The 18,558-nt window shown below is 35.3% G+C and overlaps 1 protein-coding gene across 4 annotated transcripts in view; it reads left to right on the forward strand.

The window, feature by feature from the left end:
- The first annotated feature begins 1,050 nt into the window (after positions 1-1,050).
- Positions 1,051-18,558, forward strand: part of rxrgb (retinoid X receptor, gamma b) — a 32,568-nt gene continuing 15,060 nt past the window's right edge. The window contains exon 1 of one of the 4 annotated variants that reach the window (XM_067384055.1): positions 1,051-1,186. In XM_067384055.1, coding sequence (XP_067240156.1) covers positions 1,156-1,186 — 31 coding nt within the window. In that variant the 5' untranslated portion in view covers positions 1,051-1,155. Of the gene's footprint in view, positions 1,187-12,647; positions 12,873-17,667; positions 17,754-18,558 lie in introns of those variants that run through there. The other 3 variants (XM_067384057.1, XM_067384058.1, XM_067384056.1) reach the window with 3 other exon arrangements.

Genomic DNA, 18,558 nt, shown 5'->3' on the forward strand with positions numbered 1-18,558 from the left:
TGACCCCACACTCTGAGGAACAGTCTGGGGGGATTTCAAGGAGTCTTTGAGCCACCACATTGGATCTAAACCAGGCGGACAGACAGATCACATTCTCAAATGTTTTCTACTTTTGTTTTTGATATAATACAAGTGTGCATTATCATGGAGTTATTATGCCGAATGCAAAAAAATGGGCTTAAAAATAAACACAATATTAATGTGTTAATATTACAATTGTGCCATTACATGTAGGCCTATAAATTGCAGCACACTCTTATGGTTTGGTGAATTGGTGGCTAATTCGTATGAATTCATACAATCTCATTCCAATGTTTTCATACTATAGTCTTAGGGGTGGACCTTAAATGTGAAACAGTAACGTTTTCTCATGAGATCGGGTTTATAATTGCTTAAATTATACCCTTTGCCTGACTGAAATTATGCTATTCCTTTTGGCACACACAGTAAAAAGGAAAACTGTTCAGTTCTACCTGATCTGGTTTGTGTTTCACAAAAACATTATAAGCCTAAGTAGATCATTGAAACTATTAGCATCAGTTAAGATACGTTTGGGAAACACAGTACTGATACTTTGACAGTACTTTTGCTGGTGTAACTTTAATGTCGTCAAGTTGCTTCAGTCATATTAAATAATTTTCGCCAAATTTTAAGTTTCCTGATAAGACATTTTACAGTGTCCAGCTTGTTGTTATTGATGGTTAAATGGTTCAGTAGCCAAAATGGTTCAATTCCCAAGAAATGCATGAACTTAAATATGTATACTTTGAATGCAATTTAAGCTGGTTTGTACAAAAACATCTGTCAGATACATAAATGTAAATGGTTGTTTTTTCTTGCATGTGTGCAGGTTATAAATAACATTACAATAGGCTATATTTAGTTAAATAGTCTTTCCTAATAGTAATTAGTCAAGGTTATACTGTTTAAATGTTATTTTGTACAAACTGTTGAATACATGTGCTTAAGTCATCTGCCTGTCTGTGTCTTATCTGATTGTTGTCGTTTGTGAAACCCCTCCTCCCCGCCTCCCCCTGAGCGGGGCCCCGAGCCAGTCAGCAGCGCCGCAGAGTTCAGTTCAATCGGGCCGGGGAGAGGAATTGAGAGGGGTGCCGCGCGGCTCCAGGACAAGACCCGACAGTAAACAGACTCGGAATGGATACTCACGACACATATTTACATCTCCGTAAGTCGCCGTGTCTCTTCATTTCCTGTTGCTGCTCTTCTGTATCATCTTTGCGCAGTTGCCCGTCCTGTTTGCAACAAGCGTCAAAGCTTTAAAACAACTTCGCTAATGAACTTCACACAGATTATAGTCCCATATCAACCCGCGTGCTTTGCTATTGGTCAGGTGATCACGCCGCGGTTCATAGGCATGGTTGGCATTTTAATTGTATTTATGTAATCGATCGCTCTTGAAGCACGCCTGTTGTGTCGGAATCGTTATTCATTGCCTTTGAGATGGTTTTCAGTCCAGTAATGTACAGCATGTACATGGGAATGAATATTCCGCGACATGTTTCAGGAGTGAATTCGATTGATATGTTATTTTAGACAAAGTCAAAGACAACTCTAGCAAGTTCTAATGACCTAGTCTATATAGTGATGAATGTAAATAAGACTGGGATCAAATAAGTCGCCAGTTTGACACACCTAATTAAAGTCAAAAACGCTCCAACTAAGTTAAATCCAACCAATTTGACATTTTCACGTCAAGTTTTAATGAATTTACTAAATTTTTTTGTCTTCACGTATCTGAGGTCGTGATTACAAGCTCATTGCTTTCAAATTTTGATTTGAGAGGGCTTTCATGTCCATTTTTTTTTTTAAACTAGGAGACTAGTATTCCGATAGCACGTGAAGGCAGCATTATTCCGATTAAAACCTAAATCCTTCCATGTACCAAAACTACGGAAGAGGATTAGGGCCAAGCAATAATAAAAAAATAAAACCATCTCGAGATTAAAGTTGTTAAATTTCGAGAAAAAACTCGTTAAATTTCGAGAAAAAACTCGTTAAATTTCGAGAAAAAAAGTCGAGATAAAATGTTGAGAATAAACTCGTTAAATTACGAGAAAAAAGTCGTTAAATTTCGAGAAAAAAAGTCGAGAAAAAATGTTGAGAATAAACTCGTTAAATTACGAGAAAAAACTCATTAAATTTCGAGAAAATAGTCGAGATAAAATGTTAATAAACTCGTTAAATTACGAGTAAAAAGTCGAGATGAGAAAATGTTGAGAATAAAGTCATTAAATTATGAGAAAAAACTCGTTAAATTTCGAGAAAAAACTCGTTAAATTTCGAGAAAAAAAGTCGAGATAAAATGTTGAGAATAAACTCGTTAAATTACGAGAAAAAAGTCGTTAAATTTCGAGAAAAAAAGTCGAGAAAAAATGTTGAGAATAAACTCGTTAAATTACGAGAAAAAACTCATTAAATTTCGAGAAAATAGTCGAGATAAAATGTTAATAAACTCGTTAAATTACGAGTAAAAAGTCGAGATGAGAAAATGTTGAGAATAAAGTCATTAAATTATGAGAAAAAAGTCGTTAAATTACGAGAACTAATTCATAAATTACGAATTACATTATTTAATGAGTTTATTCTCAACATTTGATCTCAAATTTTTTTCTCGAAATTTAACGACATTTTTCTCATAATTTAACGAATTTGTTCTTGTAATTTAACGACTTTTTTCTCATAATTTAATGACTTTATTCTCAACATTTTATCTCGACTTTTTTCTCAAAATTTAACGAGTTTATTCTCAACAGTTTATCTCAACTTTTTTCTCGAAATTTAACGAGTTTATTCTCAACAGTTTATCTCAACTTTTTTCTCGAAATTTAACGAGTTTTTCTCATAATTTAACTATTTTTTTCTCAAAATTTAACAATTTTAATCTCGAGATTTTATCCTCAACATTTTATCTCGACTTTTTTCTCGAAATTTAACGACATTTTTCTCATAATTTAACGAATTTGTTCTTGTAATTTAACAATTTTTTTCTCATAATTTAATGACTTTATTCTCAACATTTTATCTCGACTTTTTTCTCGAAATTTAACGAGTTTATTCTCAACAGTTTATCTCGACTTTTTTCTCGAAATTTAACAAGTTTTTCTCGTAATTTAACAAGTTTTTCTCGAAATTTAACAATTTTAATTTCGAGATGGTTTTATTTTTTTATTATTGCTTGGCCCTAATCCTCTTCCGTACAAAACACAGCTACCAACTTAAGCTGGATTTTCCAGCTGAGCAAGAATTCAGCCTAATAAACATACTTTCCCAGGTAATATCAGATGTTTTATATATATATTTTCAATTAAGTATTTTACAAGGTGTTTTTGGAGCAAACACAAGAGTAGAATGCTGTATTAATAAGTAGGGTTCAAGTTGTTGTGGATAACAGATGTGTATTCATGCATGATCCAATAAGAATGGCAATTAATAATGATGAATAAATATAGAATACTGTAAACATGTGATACAGTCATGTGCCATTATGATGTTCAGGTTATTTCTGTTGCTTTTAGAAGCAGGCAGACACACTGCAGGTTTTGAACTTTGAACCAGGTTAACAAGGTTAAATTAATCACAGTTAAGCACATGATTATTTATGTAGTGAACAGCTGTACACATTTAGTTCCCTTTTAATTGCATTTACATGCATTTGGCAGACACTTTTATCCAAAGAACATGCATTCAGGTTTGTTTTATTGGTTCATGCATTCCCTGGGAATCGAACCCATGACCTTGGCATTGTTAGCAACATGCTCTACTGTTTGAGCTATAGGAATTTTTGATGTCAACGAAACCATCTGTGCCTTCACTCTCAGCTTTTTCTTGTTGCTGTAGACTTTCAGAGATGTTTATAACCGACAACATTCCTCCGCCTTTAACAATGTAAAGTGAACCCACTCTGCAAGTCCAAAGACGCATAGATGAGAAAACAGAAAGGGCACGTGTGTTACAGTCGTCAGGCAGGAGTGGCTCAGAGGCTTTTGTTATTATGTCAGCTGTACACATGCTCTCAAACTGCTCACAGCGGTTTCCGTAGATTTCCTATATGCGCTTAAAGGTGCCCTAGAACTTTTTAAAAAAAGATGTAATATAAGTCTAAGGTGTCCCCTGAATGTGTCTGTGAAGTTTCAGCTCAAAATACCCCATAGATTTTTTTTATTTTGGGGCATCATTATAAATGAGCCGATTTAGGGCTACTGGCACTTTAATTCTCGTGCTCCACGCCCACGGAGCTCGCGCTTGCCTTGAACAGTGCATAAACAATGTTTACACAGCTAATATAACCCTCAAATGAATCTTTACAAAGTGTTCGTCATGCATGCGTCGGATTATGTGAGTATTGTATACTGTTATATTGTTTACATTGATTCTGAATGGTTTCGAGGCTGTGCTCTGTGGCTAATAGCTAATGCTACACTGTTGGAGAGATATATAAAGAATGAAGTTGTGTTTATGAATTATACAGACTGCAAGTGTTTAATAATGAAAATAGCGACGGCTCTTGTCTCCGTGAATACAGTAAGAAATGATGGTAACTTTAACCAAAACAGTACATTAGCAACATGCTAACGAAACATTTAGAAAGACAATTTACAAATATCACTAAAAATATCATGATATCATGGATCATGACAGTTATTATTGCTCCATCTGCCATTTTTCGCTATTGTCCTTGCTTGCTTACCTAGTCTGTTGATTCGGCTGTGCACAGATCCAGACGTTCTGCCCTTGTCTAATGCCTTTCATAATGTTGGGAACATGGGCTGACATGCAAATATTGGGGCGTACACCCCGACTGTTACGTAACAGTTGGTATTATGTTGAGATTCGCATGTTCTTCTGAGGTCTTTTAAACAAATGAGATTTATATAAGAAGGAGGAAACAATGGAGTTTGAGACTCACTGTATGTCTTTTACATGTACTGAACTCTTGTTATTTGACTATGCCAAGATAAATTCAATTTTTCATTCGAGGGCACCTTTAAGGCTTTCAACATGTGACTCACTGAGCAGTCTTGCCCTTACTATCACTTTCAAGAGAGCCAGAAAAGCGCAGCTTTGGGGAAAAACAGAAGATATGGTAGAGTGTTCTTTTACCCACATGATCCTTTTAGTTGTTAGATTTTGAGATCATGACCAGATGATTGTACTCATTAATTCTGTTAAAACTGAAAGATTATAACGATTAGTCCTTTTTGGAGCAGTTTGAAAATTCATATGCACAGTCATAACCTATACTATAGCTGCTGTAGATAAATTATTTTGGCCCTCGGGTCTTATTGGCTCCTTGTTCTGGATATAAAAACATGCTGGAGTAATGTAAGTCTGGGGTAAAGTAGACTGGGGCAAGGGTGGAAATCTATTTTGATCGCCGGACATGTTCGCACCCTGAGTGCTTCCTAGAGGACATGCTGCTTTGAAATGTTAGACATAGACCCTTACATCAGTAGCAGACGGGGTTGAACTGTGTTCACGTGTGCAAGCTGTAATATTTATGATTTATGATGCTCACCAAGGCTGCATTTATACAGTCATGGTTGGTTTAAAATAACTTTTCTATTTTAATAGATTTTAAAATGTATTCCTGTAATGGCAAAGCCAGTGTGCTGATTTGGTGCTCACTGCTCAAGAAATATTTCATAGTGTTATCAATGGTGACAAAAGTAGTGCTGCTTAATATTTTTGTGGAAACTAGAATACATTTTTTTCAGGATCCTTTGATGAATTTAAAGTTCAAAGTAACAGCATTTATTTGAAGAAGAAATCTTTTGTAAAAATGCCTTTACTAGGGATGCACCAATAAGATTTTTTTTTGAACATACTGATTTTAACAACATAAAAAAAAATATATATATTGGCTGATTCCCATACTGATATTGCTCACTTATTTGAACTATTGTCATTAAAATAGATTACTCTTTTGATCATGTTTTAAATGAGCAAAGTTCAAAAAACACATACATTAAGGTTACACTAGCTAGTTTATTGCTGCATCATCAAATTATTTTCATTTAACATGGATTGGATCCTTTTAACATTCAACAACACAAATACAGTGGTGCTCAGAATTATTGGCACCCTTGGTAAATATGATCAAAGATGACTGTAAAAATAAATCTGCATTGTTTATCCTTTTGATCTTTAATTCATAAAATGAGTAAAAATCTATCCTTTCATTGAAGGAAAAGAATTGAAAGTGAGGGGAAAATCACATTATGAAATAAATGTTTATCTCCAAAACATGTTGGCCATAATTATTGGCACCCCTAGAATTTTTTATGAGTAAAATATCTCTGAAGTGTATTCCCAGTCATATTTACATTTTTTAGCACCCCAGGGTGATCATAAACATGAAATTGTCCAGCCATGACTTCCTGTTCCACAGCAGTATAAACATGTGTAAACACAACGGCCAAATTCCCTTAATCATTCATCACAATGAGAAAAAACAAAGAATATAGTTCTGATGTGTGGTAGTTCTTCACAATATAGAAAGTAGCTGTAAGAAAATAGCTAAAGCATTGAAAATCCCCATTTCCACTATCAGGGCAATAATTAAGAAGTTCCAATTAACTAACTAAAGATGTTACAAATCTGCCTGGAAGAGGACGTGTGTCTAAATCATCCTAATGCACAGTGAGGAGGAGAGTTTAAGTGGCCAAAGACTCTCCAAGGATCACAGTTGGAAAAGTGCAGAGATTATTTGAGTCTTGAGTCTCAGAATGCGATTAAAAAATATATCAAACAGCACCTACATCCCCACAAGTTGTTCGGGAGGTTTTCAAGAAAAATCCTCTGCTTTCATCCAGAAACAATCTCCAGTATATTAAGTTGTCAGACATGATTGGAACTTCAAACGTGACCGGCTTCTATGGTCAGATGAAACTAAAAAAAGAGCTTTTTGGCAGCAAACCCACCAGATGGTTTTGGTGCACACATGGATAAAAAGTACCCCATGCCTACGGTTAAATATGCTGCTGGATCTTTAATGTTGTGGGCCTATTTTTCTGCTGGAAGTCCTGGACATCTTGTTCAGATATATGGTATCATGGTTTCTACCAAATATCAACAGATAAAAAATCAAAACCTGACCGTTTCTGCTAGAAATCCTATAATGAGCCATGGTTGGATCTTCCATCAGGACAATGATCCAAAACAAACATCAAAACCAACACAAAAATGTGTCACTGAGCACAAAATGAAGCTTCTGCCATGGTCTTCCCAGTTCCCTGACCTGAACCCTAAAGAAAATGAGTGAAGTGAACTGAAAAGAAGAAGTACCAACATGGAGCTGGGAATCTGAAGGATCTGGAGAGATTCTGCATGGAGGAATGGTCTATGATCTCTTGTCAGGTGTTCTCCAAACTCATCAGGCATTATAGAAGACGAATCAGAACTGTTTTCTTGGCAAAAGGAGGTTGCAAAAACTATTGAATAAAAGGGTGCCAATAATTGTGGCCAAAGTGTTTTGAATATAAACATTTATTTCAAAATGTGACTTTCCCCTCACTTTCAATTCTTTTTCTTCAAGGAAAGGTTCGATTTTTGCTAAGTTTTATGAATTAAAGATCAAAAGGATAAACAATGCAGATTTATTTTTACAGCCATCTTTGATCATATTTACCAAGGGTGCCAATAATTCTGACCACCACTGTATGACAACATGACAACCATCAGAGGTGATTTTTGCTGTTAAATATTTATTATTAACATAACATTAACTCATATTTGTCTTATTATTTTAAAACATTACATATTTCTTTAACAAAATAGAAAGACATTATATAGCTCAGTGCCTCCACGCAGTTAATTAAATAAACTATGTCAGTTTGTTATATCAGCCTTTTTCATGCTATAGCCAATATGCAGATGCTTTAAATTGATTAAAAAAAATCAGCCGATAAATATCAGTTCATATCTAGTCTTTACTGTCTTTACTGCTTTTAATCAATTTAATGCACCCTTTTTGAATAAAAGTATTAATTTCTTTTAAAAGATAAAATCTTACAGACCCCAAACTTTTGAATGGTGTACACATTCAAACCCTCTTAATTATTCCAAAGCTAAGACTTATTAAAGATGGAAGATGATAATAATAAATAAATTTTTTACCTTTTTTGACATAGGTCATGCTAGTTCGGGTCTGATTTTATTATTTAAAGGACACATTTTAATGGTTGATTTTAAAGTGATGTCAGTGTCTGATGTTTCTGTTAGCAATAAGAAAAAATGCAAGGAGATGGAGATACTGTTGATTTAGTGATGTGGCTCCTAATATGCTCCAATTGTGTCAATCTTCTTTGTGATCTCAACTCTCTTTTCATTCAGACTGATCCATGTGGGGCATTGCTTTTATAGGATGACATATTAAAGATTCATTTTTAGATTCACCCTGAAGGCATTCTGTCATAAAGTCAGCTCTACTGTCTGTCTCAAGGAAACTGTAATGGCATCAATATTGATATATTGTAGGCTTTAGCAGAAGATCTTCTGCATCATTGCAGTGCTTTCAAGGCATCACTGTATTGAAATCTCTCAAATCTTCCATTTATTCCTTTTCTGCACTGTTTTTGCCAATATTTTGGCTCAAAATCCTCCATTGACTTGATGCTGATATGAAATTCAGTTAAGTCGCAGTTGTTTGACTTCATTATATGATAACATCACTTTGTCTCTAGTTTTGTTTTTTATTTTTTTATTACTGTTCAAAGGTTTATGGTCGGTGCAATTTTTTAATATTTTAAACTCTTATATCTGCATTTATTTGTTCAAAAATACAGTAAAAACCGTTATAATGTGAAATGTTATTATAATTTTAAAATAACTCTTCTATTTTATTATATTTTAAAATTTAATTTTCCAGCAGTAATTACACCAGTCTTCAGTGTCACATGATCCTCCAGAAATCATTCTAATATGCTGATTTGCTGATCAGTGCTCACGAAACATTTCATTTATTATCAGTGTTGAAAACAGTTGTGCTGCCTAAATGAGTGATTGATTATGATTTCACTTTTTAACTTTAGTTAGTGTGTATACATAAACATAAACAAGCATAAACAACATCTGCAAAGTTACAACGCTCAAAGTTCAATGCAAAGGGAGATATTTTCTTTTAAAGAATTGTCTGTCTAAGGACTACAACAAACGGCTGGTAGGGACTACAGTGAGCTTCTTCCTGGGTTAGTGACATCACTAACCCTAAAATTTACATAAACCCCGCCCCAGAGAACATACAACAAAGGGGTGATGCCATGTTGGACTGCTTTAGAGGAGAGGAAGAGTTGTAGTAGAGTGTTGTTGCCATGCTGTCATTTTACGCCATACTGCTTTACATACGAAGGTCAATTCAATGCTGGATTTGCACAAAAGATTAACATGACTAAGTTTGGGAAACCGAGAACCAGTTCTTATCCAGAACCAGTAGTTTTTTTTTTTTTTAAAAGAACCAGAACCAAGATTTCTAAGTTTTGGTCCCGAAAACGGTTTGATGGGTGGGTGAAGTTCGAGGAGCGCATCCTTTAATAGAGACGTCTCACCTCATGAATATTATAGCAGTTAATGCAATGAAAAGTCCTCGCGCTGCTCGTATAGGTATGTCAGATATCGAGAGAGGGAGAGGTGCACAAAGCTGCACAGTTAATCTTCAAAAGATCACATTCTCAATTTCATTACCCACGAGATCCAATTCCAACGTATATTAAATTCGCCTGTATATTAAACCTTTATCACAAATAAAATCGTGACATTTGATTTGAAATCTGCATTCGCGCTGCTGCTAATCTAGAGAGAGCAGTTGTCATGTTTAGATATAAACAGCTTTATAAACAATCTTTTCAAACATACATATCATTATTTCTGTTACAAATGTTCCAATTATCACAGAAGTATACAAACGTTTATTATTCAGATAAACGCTGATGTTACCGATCAAAATAGAATAAATCACCTTCTTCTGAAAATAACTGGGATTCAAATAACGATTGTATCGATTGCATTGTTACGCCATTAGCTGGCAAAATATTACTGTTAAAAATGTATCTATCACTGAATCATTATTTTAGAAACATTTGTTTTGTGTTGAATTTGTGGTAACACTTTACAATAAAGTTAATTTGTTATGAACTAACCATGAGCAATACATTTGTTACTGTATTTTTTAATCTTTGTTAATGTTAATTAATAAAAATACAGCTGTTCATTGTTTATTCATGTTACTTCATAGTACATTAACTAATGTTAACAAATACAACTCTTGATTTTAATAATGTATTAGTAAATTATGAAAATGTAACAAATTTTAATAAATGCTGTAGAAGTGCAGTTCATCATTAGTTCATGTTAATAGTTAACTAATGAACCTTATTGTAAAGTGTTTGTGAATTTTTAGATTTTTTTGTTTTGTTTGTGAAGTCTGTTAAAGGGGTGGTTCACTTTATTTTTCTAGGCTTGATTGTGTTTATGGGGCAAAGTTTAACATGTCTTATTGCTTCGTTTTTTTTAAAAAATGCTGCATTTTTCATATATTTTACCTTTATTCTACAACACTGTTTCCATTGTCATTTGAACAGCCGAATTGACTTCCTGCTTCTATGATACCACTCCCTCCAAAATACACACTGGGCTCAGATTGGTTAGCTGGCCCAGTGTATTGTGATTCGCTAGAGCGTCCGGAAACACCACGCCCCTTACCATTAGTTGTTACATGTGCTTCCTTGGAAATGTAAATAATGGCATCTATGTTATCAAATTGAGCCTGAATCAGACCCAGATAGCAGTAATGATAAAAGGGTCAAGCAGAACCTCTGCCAGCACAGGTTTATTTTTGTTTGTATTTGTGTCGAAGTGTTTAGATATGCTGTCACTTGTAAATGCTGTTTGTTAGCTTTCAATATATGGTGTTATCCTGATTAAAGCTTTACTGTAGCCGAATACATGACTGAGTAGTAGCATTTTTGTAAAGGTAGCGTTTAATTTATAGCATGAACAACTGTTTGTCTATGAACATAGAAGTTTTTTGGAGAAGTAACATTATGCAGTAGAATTTAGCTAACTGGCTAGCGAAGCAAAAACACGTTGGTCTATGTTTACGTCCTTGATGCTACCAAAAAATAGCAACAGAACTATATATACTTAAACTTAACTATACTTAACTATTTATATATTTAAAAAACATGTACAAACAATAAAAAGTACTTACAGTTAGGGGCCCATAAACAACAGCTTCTGCTTTTAAAGTGGGAACTGCTTCATCTTTCAGTAATAGAGTACCTCAGGGATGAGGTAGGCCAACCCAGAAGTTAGCGGCGCACGGGTTCCCTCAATCGAAAGCCTATTCATTTTTCCCATAGACTTTTGGAAAATGGCAGAAAATAAGCTCTGTGTTTAACAAAGGGTTATGACACTTACACGTTTTGTCTATCAAGATAATCTTTACAAGTTGACACAACATGTATATATTTTGAAGCCTAAATAAAGTCGTCAGATATAAAAGGCTAACAGTAGGCTATAAACGGACTACAGCACACCGTGGTCGCGGATCAACGTCACCACCACCAAGCTTCCTCAAACTTTATTTAGAAAACAACTCTATTTAAAAACATGCTCACTGATTATGATCTGCGCTGTGTATAAATACTTTTCCACTTTTTCATGAGAAATGCTGTCCAAATGTCCCGTTTTTAACGATGACGTCTAAAGTCCCCGCCAAAGGAAGTAGTCCCTTTTAGCAATTTGTTAGCAACCGCCGATTTTAAGACACAGTAAAAGTTTTAAAAAATCACAAGCGGGTTATAACTGGTGTGTTTTATATCATCGATCATAACGTGAAAGTATTTAGAGGCTTTGTTAATCACAGACCTTATTTCAGGCGATTTAGCAAAAACCCATTCAAAAAACCCATAGACTTTATGGCGTTGGAACCGGAAGTCCTAAAATGCTAACTCGCTTCCGGTTTTTGCCTACAAAAATGCGTCATCCATGGGGTACTCTATAGCCTTGGTGCAAATCCAGCATTGAACTTGTGTAGATTCTGGAAGCTGTCTTCCGCATCCAGTCTATGGTGTAGAGTAATATCAAGCTCATTTTTCTTCTTGGTAATTTGTCTTTTAACTGTTCAATACAAGTGTTAGTATTCAGCATGGCAAGAAAACAGGCAGTGTCTGGAGTTAGAAGTGCATTAGATAATAAACACAAGGTGTGAGAGAGCAGGCTGCCAGACTTGGCTGTGACTGTGAACTATTCTTTTTTAGTGTGTCCATGTGTGAGAAAGAGGTGTCATTGCCACTTTACTGCTTTAATAGAAGTATTAATTTGCCCATCTTACTTATATTATGGTAAATTGTAGAATTTATTTGATAATCAGATGCTCACTGTAAATATAATCTATAAAATCTGAATCTAAACAAATTGCTTCTTTATTTTAATCTCACACACACTTGAGCACACTTCATCCCTGGCCAGGCAACAGGTGGTCCATCTGGGCTGATAGATTTAATGACACTCTGAGCCTCTGTTCGGGCAGACGCGGTCTGTGCAGAAGGAGTCTTGTCAAACCTTGGAGGGAGGCTGATCTTTGTGGCAGTAAACGGTTCTTGCTGGATTCAATCATTGATAATCCGAGTAATCTCATAAACGGGCAGCCTCCTCCCCGTGGATCCTCCCCCTACGGCCGTCCTGTTTCGCTCATATCCCATCTGTTCCTTCAGCGGAGTGAGACTGTGTTCGGACTGGTGCTCTACTGTGCCCGGTGAGATTTAGTTGAGTGGTGCTCGCGGTCATGTGGCATCCGCCGGCGTTGCCTCTTCACGGTCAGAGTCATGGCAGAGAGAACGGTCACTACAGTCACCGTGAGTAACTGATAATAAGACCTGGTCCCAAACTGCTATCCTGTAATGGTACTTATGCTCCCAGGAACAACACGGCTGGTGCACCCTAAGGGAAGATGGGAGAATTGTGCTGTGTAAAACAATTGGAAAAACACTTGTTTGACTAATTTCGAAATGTGATTAGATTGTGCATGAATACATGCAGTTTTAGGGATGTGTTGGTATGTGCTTCATTGTTATGAGTAAAAAAGCTGTTGTACCTTTTATTGTTTCTAAGCAGGCGAATAAACAACATAAATTTATAACTATAATTGGGTTTTTTTGCATTAACAAATGGAATTGTAAAGTAATTATTATTTTCAAACAGGTTTTCAGATCGCTTCCCACACAGTTTGTCCCACCCCACCCCCATCTAACCTATAAAAGTTAGTTTAATTGATGTAACCCAAAATAGTGAGGTTGATTCAGTCATATTTAATAATATATTTGACTTAAATAAAACCAGTTTTCACATGAATTTTTTTTTTTTTTAATACAGTGCACATGGTAGGAATATATTGATTTTGGTTCATTTGGTTTATTGTGAGTTTGAATTAAAATATGTATTATACGCTATCAGGTTTTTGAAAGTCTCTTATGCTCAGCAAGACTGCATTTACTTGTTCAAGTATACAGTAAAAACAGTAATATTGTGAATTATTACACTTTAAAAAGCCTGTTGCGCTGCTTAATATGTTTGTGGAAACAGGATTCTTTGATGAATTTAAAAAAATATATTTTGTTGTATAAATGCCTTTACTGTCACTTTTGATCAATTTAATTCATCTTTGCTAAATAAAACATAAAAGACCCTAAACTTTTAAATGGTATACTATATGTAGCTTGTGTGTAATTAATCTGTAACCTCTGCTCTCAGCCATTGACAGTGAGAATACTTGGCAAGGCTCTGTACTCTAATGCTGTTCAAATGGAGTATTGCGGATATTTTAGGAAAGTCTGCTTGGATCAATCTATTTTGGTATATCCCTTTATATCTCACACATTCACCCCCTCACTTCTTTGCTTCTGTCTGTTTCTCATGTGCTCTTTCTACACATTCACCATCTCAGTCTTTCTCTCACAATAGTTCTGTTGAAGGTGTTTGTGTGTGTGGGTGTGTGTAAATACATTGACTGACAAGGACAAACTCCCATTTGACTGCACAATAGAAAGCGGTGACGGAAGTTATCGTCGCTGATTGACGCTCACTCTCTGTTCTTTCTCTTTCAGTTGCTATCTTTCTTTGAATATTGACGCAACAAATAAAACTTGCACAGTACTTACATAGTGAACCTGCATTGATGTTTTGCATGTCTCATTTTACAAATGAATGTTAAGTGAGATTACATTAATTTTCCTTGGAGTACATCTAGGTGTCTTTAATAATGGTATGCTTGTTGTTTTGGAAATGAGGGCTGAAACATACATTGCGATTATGTGGACATGCCCTTCTAGTTATTGGGTTTGTCTTGGATTCTTAATTCCAGTGATGACAAATCTTAAAGGGATAGTTTACCCAAAATTTTAAAATATGTCATCATTTACTCACCCTTATGTCCATCCAAAGTTGTATGATTTTCTTTCTTCTGTGGAACCCAAAGTGTCTGAACAGAAAGTCAAGGGGGTCCAAAACAACATTGAACCCCATTTACTTTAATTCTATGGACAAAAAACAAAACTATTTCTCAGAATATCTTTGGGATGAATTGGAACAAAAACTCTGAGCTTGACCCCATCACCAGTACCACTAACTTCCCAGAAGAGTGGAAGCCATTAGGGAGGACCAGCATTAATGCCTGTTTTTGTGATTAAGAAGCTCAAACGGGTGTGGTGTCTACATGCTTGATCCATCTAGTGTAGTTTGTTTACTTTAATCCATATGCATGCTTTCTCTTTCTGTAAAAATAACTTGCAGGCAATATGTCAGTTGGTATTTTTTCTCCATGAAAATTGATTTTATAAACATACTTTTTTAATAACTGCTAAGTCATACCACCTCAGACTAGTAAAGTTGTAAGTACCATAAGAAAACCTTGTTTTGTAGCCCTGAAGCTGCTTTTGATTGTTTCATAATGCAATAAAATCATTTGATTAGGATTCAGTTTTCAGCATTCGGTTTCATCCAGAACAGATGAACTTGAATCTGGCAATGTTTTATTCAGTGGTTGTTGTACATATCATTAGTGTGATGCTAAAGGTTAATGCTCTGTTGCTCTATAGCTTACCGCCTACATTAAACCCTACCCTAAACCTAACCAATAGAGTTAACAAAGCAAACATGAGATAAAAATGTGTTTGTTTTTTTTTGTTTTTTTATCATGAGACATGTTTCACAAGACTCATACCTGAGCACTCCTTAATGCAAGTGCAGTGCTGTGCCAGATAAAAAAAAAAAAGAGGTGAGAAAGAGGAAATGACATACAGTGAGTCTCAAACTCCATTGTTTCCTCCTTCTAATATAAATATCATTTGTTTAAAAGACATCTAAAGAACAGGTGAGTCTCAACATAACACCGACTGTTATGTAACAGTCCCCGATATTTGCATATGCCAGCCCATGATCGAGGCATTAGACAAGGACAGCCAGTATTAACGTCTGGATCTGTGCACAGCTGAATCATCAGACTAGGTAAGCAAGCAAGGACAATAGCGAAAAATGGCAGATGGAGCAATAATAACTGACATGATCCATGATATCATGATATTTTTAGCGATATTTGTAAATTGTCTTTCTAAATGTTTCGTTAGCATGTTGCTAATGTACTGTTAAATGTGGTTAAAGTTACCATCGTTTCTTACTGTATTCACGGAGACAAGACTGTCGTTATTTTCATTATTAAACACTTGCAGTCTGTATAATGCATAAACACATTCTTTATAAATCTCTCCAACAGTGTAGCATTAGCCGTTAGCCACGGAGCACAGCCTCAAATTCATTCAGAATCAATGTAAACATCCAAATAAATACCATACTTACACGATTAGACATGTTGCATGACGAACACTTTGTAAAGATCCATTTTGAGGGTTATATTAGCTGTGTAAACTTTGTTTATGCACTGTTTAAGGCAAGCGCGAGCTCCGTGGGCGGGGAGCGTGAGCATTTAAAGGGGCCGCAGCCTAAATCGGCTCATATTTAATGATGCCCCAAAATAGGCAGTTAAAAAAAATGTATTAAAAAAAATCTATGGGGTATTTTGAGCTGAAACTTCACAGACACATTCAGGGGACACCTTAGACTTATATTACATCTTTTAATAGCACCTTTAACTGATAATCTGCCTCTGTTATCTTAAAGTGTTAGTTCACCCAAAAATGAAATTTCTGTCATCAAGTACTCACCCTCATGTTTTTCAAAAATCGTAAGACCTTCATTCATCTTCAGAACACAAATTAAGATATTTTTGATGAAATCCAAGAGGTTTTTTATCCTCAATAGAAAGCAACAAAATTACCACATTCAATGTCTAGAGAAGTAGTAAAAACAGGGTTAAAATAATCAACGTGTCTACAGTGGTTCAACCTTAATGTTATGAAGCAACGAGAATACTTTTTGTGTGCAAAAACAAAACAAAAATTACGACTTTATTCAACAAATTCATCTCTACCCTGTCAGACACGTATGCAGTTGACGTAGTGAATGCAGTTCAGCGCTTCCATGTTTACATCTGAAAGCCAGCTGAGTATTGGCCGGCTCCTGTGTCAGTATCACACGCATGCGCTGTGCTTGCTCACGTGACCAGCGTCGGCTAATACTGAGCCGGCGTTCGGAAGTAGAACCTAGAAGCGCTGAATGTGATTAGCGTAGAAAAATGACAGGCTAGAGACGGATTTGCTGAATAAAGTTGTTATTTTTGCACACAAAATGTATTCTTATTGCTTCATAACATTTAAGGTTGAACCACTGTAGTCACGTTGACTATTTAACGCAGGTTTTACTCTTTTTCTGGACCTTGAATGTGGTAATTTTGTTGCTTTCTATTGAGGTTAAAAAACCTTATAAAAATATCTTAAGTTGTGTTCCAAAGATGAGCAAAGGTCTTACGGGTGTGGAACGACATGAAGGTGAGTACTTGATGACAGAAATTTCATTTTTGGGTGAATTAACCCTTTAATGTGTGTGAATAAAAATTGTTAGTGGTTTACTGCCTCATTTCATGTGGAAACTGCAATTTTTCCAAAAACTGTGTTGGGATTGGCAGTAGGTTTGTGTTTGGGATCAATACTGAAAAAAACGTCCTGTGATGTTCTTTGTGTATTGCTGAGATTCTCTAGATAGTCTTTCAACATTTACAGTACATTTGACTCAGCTCTGACATAAACGCTTCAGACTTCCTTTCTATCCTAATCTTTCCTTTTACTAGTTCCCTTTTATTTTTTTTCTTCACCCTCTTTTGCTGAAGTTACTAAAGGTTATATGTAGGGCTGACAACACTGTGGTTTCTCACATGCTACTGTTATATGCTGTTAGATCCCAACCTAGCATCTAGTCTCTTTTAATTGGTAAACACATTTTTGTGTGTAAAAAGTGTATACATGCTTGTTACTTTGAGGAACTTGAGTAATGCTGTCTTTTTTGTAATACATTAAATAAAGGTTACATGTTAAGGTTTCCCTATTAAGAGGCCTCTCTGTCAGTAAAACTGAAAAACTCTATTGAAAGCTATACAAGAAATTTTAGTCTGAAGGTTGAGAAAGGCATGCACATGTATTGAGGAGGGTGTTTGTGACTTATCTGTTTCTACGTGTCTCTTATCTGTAGGAAGAAACTTTACATTGATCATCTGTTAAACCCTCAAGAACAAGCACAGTTTCAGGAATTTTGGAACAGAAATTGTTGTCTTGGGCAATTTTTCCTGACTGGTGTGTTGGCTAGTGTGACCCTTTTTTTTTCCTACTGATTTTTAAGAAGAAATGTTTCCTAAGCACCAAATCAGCATATTAGAATGATTTCTGAAGGATCATGTGACACTAAAGACTGGAGTAATGACTGCTGAAAATTCAGCTTTGGCATCACAGGAATAAGTCACATTTTAAAATATATTCAAATAGAAAACAATTGTAAGAATTGTAATATTTCACATATTTTTAATTATTACTGTAGTGTTTGTCAAATAGATGCAGCCTTGGTGAGCAAAAGAGACTTTTTTTCAAAAACATGAAAAAATCTTACCAACTCCAAACTTTTGAATGGTAATATATTCAGTGAAGAATTGGTCAGACTCATTGAAAACTTGACATCTTGTGAGTTTGAGAGTATTTTTGACCTGGCTGGCTCATAAGACTCATTCTTTCAACAAAAAAAAAAGTCGCATAACACTGGTTTATTTTGCAAACCAGTGAAAATAATGCAAATATAGTAGACGGGTCATCTTGACATTGTTTTGAGGTTCCAGAATTCAGGCTATTGAGGGTCAGCTGCTGCTTTTGAATTGTTTTCACTTTAGGGTCATTTTGATAAATAAAAAGCTGCTGCTGAACACAGTTACTTCACAGTCTCTTGTGCAATGTTCAGTGGAACAGTCCCTGTGGATCTCTGCTGATTGTTACATTGTGACATTACCAGGGGTCATCAAGTGTATTAATCGTTTTTTTTTTTGTTTTTTTTTAAATCAAGTTTATTACTATATCTTTCACATTGCAATAGATTATTAGATGTCATATGATC

This window comes from Chanodichthys erythropterus, chromosome 4, assembly GCF_024489055.1.
Source record: "Chanodichthys erythropterus isolate Z2021 chromosome 4, ASM2448905v1, whole genome shotgun sequence".
NCBI lineage: Eukaryota > Metazoa > Chordata > Actinopteri > Cypriniformes > Xenocyprididae > Chanodichthys > Chanodichthys erythropterus.